The sequence below is a fragment of the Plectropomus leopardus genome, chromosome 21, assembly GCF_008729295.1.
Source record: "Plectropomus leopardus isolate mb chromosome 21, YSFRI_Pleo_2.0, whole genome shotgun sequence".
Taxonomy (NCBI): Eukaryota; Metazoa; Chordata; class Actinopteri; order Perciformes; family Serranidae; genus Plectropomus; species Plectropomus leopardus.
In genome coordinates, this window is record NC_056483.1 from 756,727 (window position 1) to 772,632 (window position 15,906).

Consider the following 15,906-nt stretch of genomic DNA (forward strand, 5'->3'; position numbering starts at 1 on the left):
TATATATATATATATATATATATATGAATGTATGTATATGACCGTGACAATATGAGTTTTGGCTTCGAAAATAAATTTGGGATTGAAAGAGTATGGAAGCCCTGAGGAGCAAGAGGGAATTTTTTTTTCTAGTAGTCCATTTTCTAAGTCCAAAAAATGTTTTTGTTCATGTGTGAAAGAGAGTGGAAAGAATGGCTTTTGGGGGGCGAGTAAAAAAAAGTTTGTTGGGGTTTTTTGGCAAGAAAAAACATTTGGGCAAGGAAAAAACATTTTTTTTGAGCAAGAAAAAAAATTGGGAAAAACTTTTTTTGGGGGCGTGAGATGAAAAGAAGATGAGGGGAAAATAAGGCTAATTTTAAGCATTTCCTTTTGTAATGCTCATTTCAACCACAAGAGGCTGAAATGCATCACCAGGGGACTTTTCATTTCTCTCTGCACTCTAAACACAACATGCATGTCTTATTATTCGATTGTTATTATTCTTTTTTGGACTTAAAAAATGGACCACCAGAGAAAAAAAACTTGCTCCTCACTTCCCCCACAGGGCTTCCATAAAAGAGGGAATATTGACACAGAAAAAAAATAATTTAAAAGACAGACATGTAAAGAGATATTTAAAAAATATTTTAATTTAATTTATTAATTATTTTCATTCTGGTGTGTTTTTTCAATGTTTCTTATATTTTAAAACATCTTTAAATAGATTAATAGTCATTTATTTATCTCAAAAGTCATTTTTAGGAGATAAGTCCACTCCATCAAAAGATTTTAGATAACATTCAATTCATGTCCTTTAAATCTAAACATCGTCATTAGGTGCAGGTGAAGCCCTGAGACACGTGAGAAAACAGCTTAAATCACTGTGCTCTAAATCCTTTGTCCTGAGTTATTCCCAAACATCATGGGCATCTGGTCAAGGATGAAGGAGACACTTGTAATAATTAAAAATCTTTATTCCTTGATAAATACTCAGACCGTGGTCTATAATTAAAAGAAGTGATAAAGTTATTAAAATAATAATACATTTGTTTTAACATGGCACAACATTACGGTGCAGTTTTTCCTGAAGCCCAGTGGAGGGCACTCTAAGAGTACATGGCAGCAAAAACACTTCATTAGTGACAGGTGGGAACACTAATGTCCTCTTCAGGACGGGTGAATGTCTTTCATACGTTCATAAATGCATGTGCTGCACATTAATGATAGGAATTTGGTCTCAACATGTGACTTTGATATTTCTGAACCACCTACCAAGACGACTTTATAATGAAGTCCTCAATTATTGAAAACTGACATATGAGCATAACTCTACCCCACAGTTACTATTTTAATTAGTAAAAGTACCCCATATTCATTTTGATGGTTTTTGATGGTTAATTTAATGAATTTTGATGGTTTTTGATAGTGACAGCTGAATTTTAGAGCCTAAATAGCTCTGTGTGTCAAACTTTATTATAACTGTGAGCTAATTAAACCCAAACTAAACCTAGTTAGTAACAGGTAATTAAACCAAGCTAATTTGGTCTTTAGCTAACTGAGCACATGAATGTGATTCTCTTTAGGTCGCTAGCTGTCTTCAGATGGACGATGTGAAGGAGGACGAGCTTCAGTCACACTTGAGGACATTGTGATTATATTTGATTCTTCCTGAAGACGGTTTGTCCTCCCTGTCCTACCACAATGATCTGACATGACTGGACAGCTGGCTGCATGGACACAAAGAGGTCGAAGGACACAGGTGAGTTTTTACCTCTAAAACTTAATCACAGCATCCTGAAATGTCAGTGAACGAAGCGTCCTGTGAGGACGACTGTTTGACGGATGCAGCGGAGGTTGATGAGCAACAAGCTCAGCTCAGATCAGCTTTAAATGGCTTCTTATGGTGATGATGACTGAATATGTAGGCCCATAAAGACAGTGCACAGCTCTGTGTGTCACATGTCAGAGCACACATTATAGCTGCTGTTCTGTGTGGTTTTTAGTCGTCAGTCTGCAGAGCTCAAACTCACAGACTGAAAGCTGGAGTAACAACACCTTTCTTGTGTTGCTTTCAGGCGCATTTTACAAGTATTTAAACCTTTTAGCACCAAGCAAATTGGTCAGATTTCTTTCAAAAACATGGGAGGGAAAAGGCAATGAGCACTTTGCAAAGAAATGTTTTACAAACTGCAAAAAATGTATACATGTAGAAAAATATTTTGAAAAAGCTAGGGGGAAATGTCTGGTAGAAAAAGAACAAAAAGCAAGAAGAAAACTATGTTATTTAAATGCATGTTACAAAGTTATTAATGTAGTCCAGATCAGGACAGCACTCCATAACATAAAATCGTAAATCATGACATCAAATAACTGCAGCAGCAACGTGTCTTGGATGAATTTGTCCCGGGACAGTTTTACTGGATGTTTCCTCAGCTGAACCACAACAGTCTGCTGTTCAAGGTGGGAAACCACACACAGGTAACTTTAGTTAGCTGTTAGATGCTTCAGCTGTCAGCTAACTAGACTTGTATTGTCCTGTCTCACACAACCTTTTCCTTCCCGTGATATATTCAGTGGTCCAGTCTCTTATCGTGTTGTTGACGTGTAAATTTTGTCCATTTCTCCAATTTCTCTCGACATTACTCCTCTTGAGCTCTCATCCTACGAGTTATTTCATTCACATTTTTCATTCATTCATCTTGTGTTGGTGCTTCTGCTTTGTTCTGTCTTTTTGCGACAGCCTTTCTAAAACCTGCCAACAAGATTTTCAATAGATATCTGTCTTCTCTTCACACTGTTTCTCCTGTCGTATCACGAAAGTACAGTACTGTGTGGTGTAGGTAAATCATAGCCCAGAATTTTTATAAGACCCATACGAGCATTTGCTCAAAATTGTACAATTTCAGGACAAAGCCAAAATACACTGGAATTGTTGACATTAGTCGTCCCTCATCATCTCACACATGTTTGAGCTATTGATAAGTATTTGCTTGTAATTTTGGGAGTAATGTTAAATCTAATTATCCTCTGACTGGTAAACTGAAAGTTAGAAAGCAGCCATTTGTTTAGGGGTCAAACACCTGACTTTTATTGTTCTAAAAGAGTTAAAAAAAAGAGATAAGATTGATTTAAAGGTTACTTTAGATAATAAAACCATTTAACGCTGTGACTGTGTGTTCAAAAGTCACTTATACGTTTATTGTTGCATTTCCTCACAGTGTTATCTTGCAGTCTTATGAAGCAGGACATTTCTTTCAAAGATTAACAGAGACTGAAGATAAACAACAATCTTTTACTCTCAGAATCGTACAGTGTGTGATCTCAGGATATCCTGGTATCTACTGAAGTTCTCCTCTTACAATCTCCTCAATCATTATGCAAATGCTTAAACTTGAATATTAGCATGTCACTGAGTGAGGATTTACCTCAGGAGCCAGAAATACTGGAGTCTGACTTTATTTCACTCATACATTTATTGTTGCACTTCATCACAGTGTTATCCTGCAGTCTTATGAAGCAGGACATTTCTTTTAAAGATTAACAGAGACTGAAGATAAACAACAATCTTTTACTTTCAGAATTGTACAGTGTGTGATTTCTGAATATCCTGGTGTCTGCTGAAGTGCTCTCCTCGATCGTTGCACATGCTTTAAACTTGAATATTAGCAGTGAGGATTCACCACTGGAGTCAGCGTGGTAAACTGAAAGTTAGAAAGCAGCTTTTTGCTGAGTGGTCAAACACCTGACTTTTACTGTTTTGTAAGAGAAAGTTATAAAAAAACAGATAAGAATAATTAAAAAGTTACTTTAGATAATAAAACCATAAAATACAGTGACTGTGTTCAAAAGTCACTGACACATTTATTGATGCACTTCCTCACAATATGATTATGCAGTCCTGTAAGGTAGGACATTTCTGTCAAAGATTAACAGAGACTGAAGATCAACAACAGTTTTTTACTTTCAGAATCGTACTATATGTGATCTAGGTATATCATAGCTCAGGATTTTTTAAATACCCACATAAGCGCTTACTCAAAACTGTAATTTCATCACAAAGCCAAAATACATTGAAACGGTTTACATTAGTTGCCCCTCATCTTCTTCAACATGGTTGAGCTGTTGATAATTTAATTTTGGTTGGTATGATTAATCTAATTATATTCTTCCAACAGGGCTCTCTTTAAGTATGTGAGGTAGGGATGCCTGATATTGGGTTTTTAGACAGCATATGCCAATATATAACATCTCATAATGGCAGAAACCAGCTTGTTGGTTCCGATATAATTGTAAAGCCAGTATCTGTCGATACCGCTGACGTGCCGATATTATCGTGCATACTGAACACGAGGATGTTGAGAGTCCTCAAGCTTAAAGTGGGTTCATTATTTAGGTATCTACTCCTGAACTTCTCTCAATATTCCTCCTGATGTCCTCATCCACTTTGATAGAACTGGCTTTATACATTTTGTTAATTGTATGTTATTTGTTTTAGAAACCCAATAAGGCTATTTTATTGTCATATAATTGGAATGGGTAGTAATTTACTGTTGAAATGTGTGCTTTAGCTAAGTTTAGTTTGTATCCAGAGTAGAAGATAGATAGATAGACAGATACAGATAGGCAGATAGATAGAGCGATAGATAGATCAATCAATTGATAAATAGACACTTTATCAATCCTGAGGATTTTTCAGAGGTTTTTATTTCACCCACATTTTCTATAACATTTTTCTTGTGGCATACATGTTTAATCAATCACCAATCAAATCATTTTTCAGGAAGCGAAAAAACAGTTTACAATGAAGTATGAACATACCAATCCACCATTATTATGCATATTAGGAAATTATAAAAGAACAGAGTATTAGTAACACCCCACAGCCTGTATGATCTCTACTGTTATTCTTTAAAACTCTTTTTTTTGACTCTGGGGTCAATATCAAACAATACAGCTCTGTCAGTACTGTTAGTTTCTGTGCCCATGCTTATATCTTTTCTCACATGGTGCAGAAGCTGTCCAGTTCTAACTGGATACTGACGATGTGTTTAGGCTACTGGTCATGGTAATGGGTCTCTTCCAAGAATGACTAAGAATTGTACGACCCGTTCAAATAGTATTTCTAGGAAGCTATATATAACAACACTTGAGTTTGATGTGCGTCGTTTTTCCTCCACTTCTTTATACATGGCGTCTGTGTAGTATGATGACCCATTTGCAGCGTACATGTCGTCGATCTTCTTAAACAGCTCCATCACTTGATTTTTGTTTGTACTGTTGTTGTTGAAGACATGGAATCTGCTGCCACAGCTTCGGATGACACGTTGAAGATCTTCACTGCCAGTATTTACATACTGTTGTATGCTCTGGTTTCCAAGATCATCACCACGGGTGAACAGCACGATCATGTACTGGTTGGCTTTTGGACCAAACAGCTTTTGCAGGGCTTCCACAGAGTTTTTCTCCTCTGTGGTGAATCGACCGACTTGAATGACCAGCAGGAATACATGAGGACCGGGAGACGAGACTTCGACACATTTCACAATTTCTGTTTGGATGAATTTTGGGGTTTTCTTGGTGTCCAGGATCCCTGGTGTGTCTATTACAGTAACCTTTCTGTCACCATAGCTTGTCTCACCTCTCTCACAGGTCTCAGTCACTGAGTTTGAACTGGGGCGGGAATTGAAATGTTTTCTACCCAGAATGGTGTTTCCAACAGCACTCTTGCCCACACCAGTTTTTCCAATAGTCACGATTCTCAAATCTGGACCTGCAATAGATTTAATAACTTCTGTTAAAGCTGTCTGAAAGTATCAGTCATTTGCTCAATGTACAAATACTTCAGTGAATACGATCACATTGTGACACACTTTACGGCAAATGAGTTACATACAGATAAAACAAAATCTGTTGTTTTGAGTCTTACCAGAATGAGCTGAACCCATCTTCCCTCAGCAGCGTTGTCTCAACGAAGATGATGAGATTTATGTAAAGTTTAAGCTGTTGTTCATTTATATGGTAGCTACAGAGCTGACACGCCTACAACATTTGCATAACAGTTCCCTATAAAACAGGCAGAGAGCAGCACAGTCAGCACACACCACACAGCCGTCTGTATTCTGCTGCTCTGGATCCGAAGACCATGTCTCACAGTAAGTTTTGCACTAATTATTTTCTATCAAGCACCTTTCTTCTGCTTTTTATCAGTACGACACCATTTTTTGAGTAAATTGTAGCACTTTTTTATAGTCATGTTTAAATTAAACCACATTTAAGATATTTTAATGTATGAATCAGGGGAAAAAAAGACATTTTGTTTGTTGTTTTCAGGTAAGAAGATTTCAGTCGTTGTCCTGGGATGTGGAAGTTCTTTGAAGAAATCCCTAATCACCACCATCCTAGGGAGAGATTTATCTAAACCACCCCCTCCAAAAAATCTGAGAAAAAATGAGATATATGAAAATGATACATATGTGGTCGTGTGTACACCAAAGTTGGAAACAGCATGTGAAGACATAAGAGAGTTGTACCATTATCGACACCATGACATGTCTTTGTTGGTGGTAGAGGACGGGTTTTCATCGGAAGTAGTGTGGCAACAGATAGAAATGCTGCACAGTTTAACTCAAAGACCCACAGAGGAGTTCAGCGTTGTGCTGCCCCTCAGGTATAAAGAGACCGATTCTTACCCATTCAAGTTCTACACCATAGAGCAAGTTTTCAACAAACTGAGAAAACTGGCCCAAGACGAACATCCAATGTCAACTGACAAGAGGTAAAAGTGAAAGGAGACGTGTATATAAACAGGTGTATGCTGGTACATGTACAGTATTTACTAAATGTAGTCTTCACGGGGACTGTTGTAATTTGTTTGTATACTTTCACACCAGAGATGAACAAACTCTGCCTCCTCACTTCAGGCATCCTGACTATGCTTTACCAGATATGTCAACACCGCACGCTCCGATGGAGATGACAGGTAAGCCTCAACCTCTCGCTGCATTTTACTATCTCACAGTCAAATGTGTAGTTTTTAGTGAAGGGTCATTTTCATAAAAGTGAAAGATTTTATAGAAACTTAAAGAAACTCTTTTGACCTTTTTACTTAGGTGACAGAAATAGCACAGAGCAATTCACTGACCCCAAGAAGAGTTTAAAAAGTAAGTCCCGTTTTTTTTTTGGTTTTTTGTTTATTTCTTTTTTTTACGAGTGTCTGAATTCAGACAGTAAGCTGAGTTTACACCAGCAGGTCAGTTCATTTCAATTAACTTCGGTATGCTTGTTTTTGTGTTTTCATTGTGAGAAGTTGTAGATAGTACCTTTAGTATTTTTGGAACTGTTCCCGCCTTTCGTCGCCCCTCTGTTAATGTACCGAGCACACAGATCCGGTACTAAAATTTGCTAGAAATACTGTAGTCCGTTTATTGTCCGGTAAAGAATCAACACTCTGCTCAGAGCTGAGCTGTGGCTGCTGTAACCACTGTCCATACCATGATACATTAGTAAACTCTAACTATAAAATGTTGAACTTCTGTCCATACCATGACAAGTTTTTCATACATTAGTAATCTTTAACTGTCTGTTTTCTTCTTAATCAATTCAGGGATCCACGCTTCGGCCAAAGTGAACCTTGTTCTGTTAGGGATGGCCGGGACTGGAAAGAGTGCGAGTGGGAACACAATCCTGGGGAAGAAAAAGTTCACGTCAACAGCCAGTTCAAAGTCAGTCACGACAGAGTGCCAAGAGGCAGAAACCAGGATAGGCAGTAGGCATGTTCGTGTCATTGATACGCCCGACATCTTTGATGATAATGTTCAATCATCGTTTAAGGACAAAACTGTGAGGAAGTGCAAAGAGCTATGTCAGCAGGACCCATGTGTGTACGTACTTGTGATGCATGTCAGCAGATTCACAGACGGTGAAAGAGACATACTGAAAAAGTTAGAAAAAGCTTTTGGTGATGGAATTCGAGAACAAACAGTCATCCTGTTTACTCGTGGAGATGACCTAAAACGCAACAAAATAAGCTTAAAGGATTTTTTGGAAGAATGCCAGCCTGAGCTCAACAAAATAGTCGAGAGGTGTGACAGAAGGTGTGTTCTTTTTGAGAACAAGGACTCGCGTTCAGATCAGGTGGGCGAGCTTATGAAGATGGTGGCGACGGTGTTCAATGAAACACCAGATCAGACCAACCACTGGCTATGGAGTCTAATCTCTAAATCTAAATAGGTCACACTCTGAAATGATTCAATACCTGGAACCGGATGTTAAACAGGTGTGACGCATTCAATGGGGGATTGATTTAATTGTCATGTTTCTTTGGTACTGGTGCATGGATTTTGATAAATCATCCAAATGTATGTCTTTACTGTATAAAAGCTCTCTGTTTCTCACTTAGTTACCTTTTATAATTGCGATAGCGTAAAGTACGTTCACCAATAAAACCCAGTCATGTTGTAGACTCGATGCCTCTGTCGTCTCTGGTAATTCCACCTCACAGATCCTGTCAGATACACTGATTAAATACGTATCCTACAGCTGCACAGATACAGACATTATGAACGAGTACATGTATAGATTTAGAGGACATGAGGGAAATGTTACCCTAAATGTTTAGACAGAGATGCTTAGTTTCTAAATCTCTGTCTAGCTTCTAATGAAAGATGAATAAATACCACTCATCTATTTACATTTTTTTTTAAATAAAGGAAAGGTATCATGTATTTATGTATGAGGTTTTTTGGGGGGGGTATTTATATTGTCTGTACCCCTCTCTCCAACCATTTTTAAGTCTTCTTTATGAAATTGGTTAGCTTTTCCAGTAATTGTTTAAAATGTTCAATGTTTCTCTGTTCATAACTTTATATTTTCCTTCTGTTTGCTGTATTTTGACTCTAGAGGATCAACAGTCAGCCTCAACTGCAGTAAAATAAAACTAGTGAAATATCACCATCTACTGGACATTTTAATGTCAAGTTCTAATGTGCCCCAAGAAAGTCGTAACAAATACATTTGAAAAATGATAAATAAATGTAGAAGAGTAAAAAGTACGAGTAGCTGTAAAAAGTAGTATGAATATAATATAACATACTTTTACAGTACTTAAAACAGGCTGAATGTACTTATTGCATGTACTTATATACTTGTATGACATACTTTTATGTTTTTGTATGTTAACAGAGAATAATGGAAATGTGTGACAAAGTCCGGTGCAGTATATCTGATTATATTTTTATCATTTTAGCACAAATGTGAAATTAACTGATAATTAGTTGATGTATTTTGTATATGATCCCAAGTGTCCCTTTAGTCCAAAATTTAAAGCCCATTTTATATCAAACCTCACTGCTAATATAGATTAATATTCATGCTTTTCATTGTGTTAAATAACATCTAACCATGTTGGAGCATCCAAATATTAAAGAATGACTTTTTAAATTTATTTAACTGAATCACATTTTAAATTTAAAATCTCATTTTTTGTCTAATATGTTTATATTAATTATTACCACTGTGTTTTCAGTTTTGACATTTTGTCACCTGAATGGCTCTTTTGTCACCACCAGCCATCCAAGCACTGATCTGTCTGAATTTAAAGATTATTTCTTTGTCTACTTTTATCCTCCAAAGATCTTTGAGACCTGCCAGCTGTTGATGACTTCTGATCTTTGACTTTTACTCTGGCGCCACCATGAGGGCAATGTTTGTGGTTCAGAGTGAAATCCAGGTCTTCATTTAACATAAGCACAGTTATCACTGTGGAGCAATTGTTGGCAAACTGTCCAAACTCTAAAATATTGGTGTTGTTAATACAAAAGTATTAACAACACCTAAAATAAGGTTAAAAAAAACAAGGGGCACAAGATAACAGCAAAGAAACAGAAAAGTACTACAAAGAGAAGCAAAACATCTACAGAGGTTTAAAATGATTACAGGATTCAAATCAACCACAGAGTAAAAATAACCACAAAGAAACATAAAACAACTGCAAACAGACTCAATGACTGCAAAAAGAGACAAAAACAGCCACAAAGAGACACAAAATTACAAAGAAACAAAAATGCAAAGCAACCACAAAGACATTCAAAATGACTTTAGATTAAAAAGGAGCACAAGGAGACTCAAAAAACCACAGACAGACACAAAATGACCAAAAAAAGTGAGAAGGACCAAAAATAGACACAAAATAAGAGACTTCCATTCATTTTTTGATTTTTTTTCTTTGTCTTTTGTATGCATAGCCAGTATCAAGAAATGTAAGTGAGAGAAAACAGGTCACTACCATGAACATTACCATAAAAATAATGCATGCATTGAAAACATTTATTTGACTGAGACACTCATTTATTTAATAGTAACTCTCAGGAGGAGAAAGCTCTCTGATTTTGATTTATGGTGCAGTTATACTTACTTGTTTGCCTGATGACCTTTAAGGAGCCACTGCTGTGCTGTAAGTGAACGTGGTAGGCGGCACTCTAACACATACACAACGTCAGACCAACATTGACATTATGTATGAACTGGAATTCACCTGAAAACCACAGAGCTGTCCTGGTTAAATAACACGAGGCTGCAGGTGTCTGTTTGCTTACATGTTTGATCCAAAATAGCTTTTTTTGTTCAAATTCAGCTCGTTGAGTTTTATTTTTTCGAGCGCAGACTCTCCAACCATCTCTGAGATTTGAATTTTTTTTTAAATGTTTGACAACTGAAGTCACCGTGCAGCTCACCGGTAAGTCTGAGACAAAACTGATGTATTAACATCCTAATTAACTTATAATTTGTCTTGTTTGTGATTTTACTAAACATAAAGTGTAAAGGAAGTGCATTTATTACTTTCCTAAAATACAATTTTGAGATATTTGTATTTTACGTGAGTATTTACACACTGCTACTTTACTCCACTGTTTTTATATGATATTTTTGCTTACTTTGCAGATTCAGATTAATAAAAATTCAATAGCCAATATATCAATTATAATGCAAAATCATTAATCTCTTGGGCAAAATAGCTCAACCTTTACCAGCTGTCATATACACATAAATGCATCATTAATAATAATAATCTAATATATGGTTCTGAAATGGGATGTTATAATGTATACAATGTTATAATAAGCACTTTAACTTACTTTAAGTGTATTTTAATGCCAATTCTTACATACGTTTATGACTGTAAAAATGTGAATGCAGGACTTTGACTTGTAACAGAGTATTCCTACATTGTTGTATTTCTACTGGTAGTTGCATAAAATAAGTGATTAGCCTGTAACTATTGCTTTTAAACTTATATGTTTGTGATAATGAACAAGTGAAAAACAGTATTAATTCAAAACTCAAAATATTTTAACATTTGTTTCATTTTACTTCCTGGTGGTTGTTTTTAACCTTCACTGACCCAAATTCATCTTCATTTCCTTTTTGTCTTCTTGTTAAGTGCCATGTAGTTCTCTGCATTAGTTAAACAGCTTCCTCTTTTTACATAAACCAGAGTGAACTGACCTTATTGTCCAGCTATCACTCTTTTATTTGGAGCTCATATTGTTTTAATGGACTTAATTTAAGTGATCATATTTATTTCCTTCTATAATTGAATTGAAATTAAATTGAAAACTTTTATTATTATAATTATTATTAGTTTTGGAGAAAGTGAAAAGAAACGGGTGAAGGAAAAACTCTGACTCTTACTTAAAGGTCCAGTGTATATGATTTAAGGGAGGTATTATGAAAAATTCAAATATAATATAATAAGTATGTTTTCTTCAGTGTATAATCAACTAAAAACTGTATTTACTCAATTTAATATTTGAATCATCAATCTGTCATTCACTTTAATGTTGTGGCTGGTTACGTTGTAGCTAATTTCAAATGTTTAAATATAATTTATTTGTTTATTTATGTTATGCATTAATCTAAATTTGCAAAACAAAAAAAGGTTTAAATTACTGTGTATAGATGTGAAGTGAAAAGTACAAATGCTGTGAAGTAAAAAATTGGAAAAAATGCGATTATACAAGAGCAAGCTTGAGTAAAAGTGTTTGGCTCCACCAGTGTTTTTAAGATAAAGAGAATATAATATTTTTGTTTTGTTAACCCCGTCAATTTCTTTTACAACAACATATTGTAAACTAGTAAACTAGGCTATCATTTTGGTTATTTTGGGAATTGTATTTTGTTGAACGAACTGAAATATTTGTAGGAGATTTTAACTTGTATAATTTCATTTCAGGTGATTGGAGCACGAGAAACACAAAGGAGCCAACTGCAGGAAGATTACAACATATTTTTAAAAAATCTGAGTTAAATTGAGTAAGAAAAACGCGGGGAGAAACGAGCTGTGTGATTTCCTGGCCTCTGCTGCTCATTCAGCTCCACTGACGTCTGAACGCGGTAAAATGGCTGCGAGGCTTGAAAGAACAGAAAGGGATGAATCTTGTTTTAGTCGGGCAGCCAGAGCCATCAGGAGAGCTCTGTCCAGGATCTGTGGAGATGTTTCTCACTCTTCCCCCGTCAGCCCACGGCGCCATACTCAGCCAGAGACACGGTCCCGTTTATCAAGTGTCACACAGGATGAGGAACTTTATGAAAGTCTTGGGTCTCACACAGAGTCTCTTTCACACGTATCTCCTCAGTCTGACAAGGACGATGGGGAGCGTTACTCTCATCTTCAACGTGTTAAGTACAAGGGGCGACCTTTTTTTTCCAGTGACACATCCTCTATACAGGATCACGGTTTGCTTTGCCCTGGATCATTCTCTGCGCTTGGCGGTCCTCCCTTCAACATACCTCATTCAGTGGGTGCACCAAGGAGTAGTCTCGCCAAAGCCTCAGAGCCTTGGCCTAGCTTCAGAAGTAAGAGAAAACGTAAGATCGACTCCCTAATTAAGACTCCGGTCACAGATTCTCCCGACTACATGTTGGATCGACCTTTAGCTGATCTACTCAGAGAAAAAGGAGGGATAAAAACTCACTCCTCTGCAGCAGGTTCCACATCAGGACTCGACTCGACTAGTCCAGATAATCCCAGGGAAATGGAGCTGAATACAACAGCCAGTCCCTCCATCCTTCAGCTCTCCACCAGTGACGATGATGATTCAGACTCTGATGCGTTATGCCTCAGAGAAAAAGAAGGAGATGAGTCGTCTGATAGATTCTGGTTTGGTGGTGAAACTAGTAAATGTAAACGCACTTGTTTACGTTCTCCTCCTTTGTCAGACCCTTACACACATCTTCCAAATAAAAAAGATACAGATGAAGGTGGCCCCCAGCTTTAGTAACACTGGCCTAAACTTCCAGTGTGCCCACCTCCTCTCAGTCCACAGCCCCGACTGTCGCTGCTGCTCCTCCATGTCCACGAGACAGACCCACAGTCCTCCAGGACTCGACTGTCAGTACTGAAGGAAGCAGAACACAAGACGCATTCGAGCTTTTGTGTGTGTCTGAAAGAGAACCAGGAGCTGACAGGGATGCTCTGATGGAAATAGATGCAGCTGTTACAGCCATGAAACACTCAGTCACAACCACCCTGCCAGCCCAATCTCAGCTCCTACAATCCCCAGAATGCTTCAGGAGCAGGAGAGACTCCGGCTGCCTGCCTCGCTCTCACAGCCTGCCTTCACTGAGTCAGATAACGTCTGAAGAGACGCAGACCTTCACGCGAGCTGAGAGCGTACCTGACGTGCTGTTAACAAACAGCTTTGAGGAGTTCACACCTGAAATCAGAGCTGATGAAAACGATGAAAGCTACTGGTTCCAGTGCTCCTGCCCAGGCCTGTACCAGTGCAGGGTGACAGGCCTGCTGTTTGACATGGAGGCAGCAGGGGACGTGGTTTACGGGATTGTCCCCTGGAACAGGAGGCTGCTGGCCCAGCATCACAAGAAGCCCGCAGGACCCCTGTTTGACATCGAGTGTCTGCAGCAGCAGTCTGTGCGTCAGCTTCATGTCCCTCACTGTGAGATCCGCTCCACAGGTGGATGTGACTTCTTGTCAGTGGCTCATGTGAACGATGAGGGCGTTGAGTTTATCAGCCCTCACAAGATAACAGAAACTCACGTGATCATAAACATCACGGGGTTTTCCGCTTTCGGTAACGTCAAGGATGAAGACTCACCACCTGTCCCGGTCCGAGCGCTGGTCCTGCTGTTCTACAGGCCCCCAGCTGATCCTGATCCCACATCCCTCCTCAATGTGTTGTTGCTGCCGAGGAACGTGGCGCTCCGGGATGTCCTGCGGACCAGGAAGAAGTTAGTTGGAGATGAGATGAGAGCTACATCGAGACGTCCCCACACTGTAAGCTGCTCCCACAGCAGGAATACACTCTGTCCACTTGTCCTGAGGACAACTCAGTTCTAGTTCAACCAAAAGAAGCAGAATTTGACTCTGACAACTACGACAACTACTTCCCATCATTCCAGGTGATCTTAGAAAATACCATGAAAACACATCAAGCTGTTTTTTGAGTGACACCGACAGCTCCCTCAGTGTCTGGGAAAGACGAGTTTTGTCTTTCCTCCACTGGAGTAAGACGGTCCTGTGGGCAGAGCGCTGTGAATCTGCCTCCTCATGAGAAGCTGTTGGACGGACGGAGCAGCTTCATCGATGGGATATCAGGACCTGTTCTCAAAAGTCTGCTGGACAAACTGCTTGAGAAAAAGGTGATGTCTGATCCTGAGAGGGAGTCAGCGGACGTGATGCCAAACACAAGAGACAAAGCTCGTTTTGTCATCGACACAGTGAGGAAGAAAGGTGAGGCTGCCAGTTCAGAGATGATTGAGTTCCTCTGTGAGGCCGACCCCTTCCTCTGTGAACACCTGGGCTTCATCTGAGGCTACATGAACAGGTGATGCCATGCAGTTTTTTTTCTGCAACATATTTTTAACACAATATCTTGTCAAAGGTTCAGTGTGTGAATATAAGAGACGGGCAAAGAGCTGCTGGTGGGTTAAACTGTGCTTCCTGTTGATGATGCTCTGAACTAGTTCATGTGGTTCGGGGACAGTCCCTGATCTGTTGGTGCAGACTGAACATGAGAGGAAACCTTAAGGAGGTGTAGCGCCACCTGCTGGCTGACATGAGTTACTGCTACACCCGCGTGATATGCAAAAGAAAAAGAAAATCACGTTGCAGTTATTTTGAATAGATTGTGCATCTGTTATATGGCTCGCAGTTTTAGTTGGAAGTATATTTTTTTGCATTCTTCTTCACAGATTTTTAAATTTTTTTTAATGATGACAATGTGATATTTTGCTGTACCAAACACGCATGTTCCCTTAATCATCTGTAATATGATTTCTGGTTTGTAGCATCTCTGTAGTCTCTGTATTATGTTGTGACACATTTTACATTCATCAGGAAATTGCAGCTTATGTAATATTGAAATTGCACTTGGCCATATAGAGTTCCACAGGAATTATGTTTTTTGTAGGCCAACATGGAGATTAGCTTTGTCCTTATCAAAAAGACCTCTGTTTAAATTATATATATATATATATATATAATATATATATATATATATTTTGCCAGAAAATGACTTTTTAAGAAGTAAATGTCACCTTTTACTGTAATAAATCCTTAAATGTAATTTTCTGATATTAAATATGCTTAAGTATTGAAAGTAAAAGTGAATATTGTTCATGAAAAAATAATTTTGAGAATCATTACGTTTATTTCTTTGTAACAAATAAAAAAATGGAGCATACATTACCATAAACAAAAAAGGCTTTTTATTTATTTATTTATTTATTTTTACAAATTGTTCTTTAAAAAGAACAAAATCCAGTTTTCACTCACTCCCACTCCTTCATTTGTTCGCCTGCCACTTCTTTCCCAATTTTGTCGTAAGAAAATAAAACGTTTAGTTGAAATGCATTGGAGTACACATTTCATTTAGGAAATTTAATCCAGATTCAAGTCTGTTGTGACAGAAA

At 37.9% G+C, this 15,906-nt stretch overlaps 3 protein-coding genes across 5 annotated transcripts; 2 read left to right on the forward strand and 1 right to left on the reverse strand.

The window, feature by feature from the left end:
* Positions 1-4,697: 4,697 nt before the first annotated feature.
* Positions 4,698-5,946, reverse strand: LOC121960400 (GTPase IMAP family member 9-like). Its single transcript, XM_042510071.1, has 2 exons — positions 5,906-5,946; positions 4,698-5,749 (listed from the first exon to the last, which is right to left on the reverse strand). Exons 1-2 carry the CDS (start codon positions 5,922-5,924, stop codon positions 5,040-5,042), a joined length of 729 nt encoding a protein of 242 aa, XP_042366005.1. The 5' UTR covers positions 5,925-5,946; the 3' UTR covers positions 4,698-5,039.
* Positions 5,947-6,069: 123 nt separating this feature from the next.
* On the forward strand, positions 6,070-8,439 carry LOC121960395 (GTPase IMAP family member 2-like). Of its 3 annotated transcripts, none has more exons than XM_042510065.1 (5): positions 6,070-6,131; positions 6,310-6,754; positions 6,870-6,958; positions 7,089-7,139; positions 7,583-8,439. In XM_042510065.1, exons 1-5 carry the CDS (start codon positions 6,122-6,124, stop codon positions 8,206-8,208), a joined length of 1,221 nt encoding a protein of 406 aa, XP_042365999.1. In that variant the 5' UTR covers positions 6,070-6,121; the 3' UTR covers positions 8,209-8,439. The 3 variants fall into 3 exon arrangements, with proteins under 3 accessions (XP_042365999.1, XP_042366000.1, XP_042366001.1); XM_042510066.1 differs by having other exon boundaries at positions 6,900-6,958; XM_042510067.1 differs by lacking the exon at positions 7,089-7,139.
* A 3,935-nt stretch (positions 8,440-12,374) lies between these two features.
* LOC121960956 lies at positions 12,375-15,160 on the forward strand. Its single transcript, XM_042510861.1, has 3 exons — positions 12,375-13,135; positions 13,276-14,258; positions 14,453-15,160. The coding sequence occupies exons 1-3, from the start codon at positions 12,375-12,377 to the stop codon at positions 14,803-14,805; spliced, it is 2,097 nt and encodes a 698-aa protein (XP_042366795.1). The 3' UTR covers positions 14,806-15,160.
* Positions 15,161-15,906: the final 746 nt, after the last annotated feature.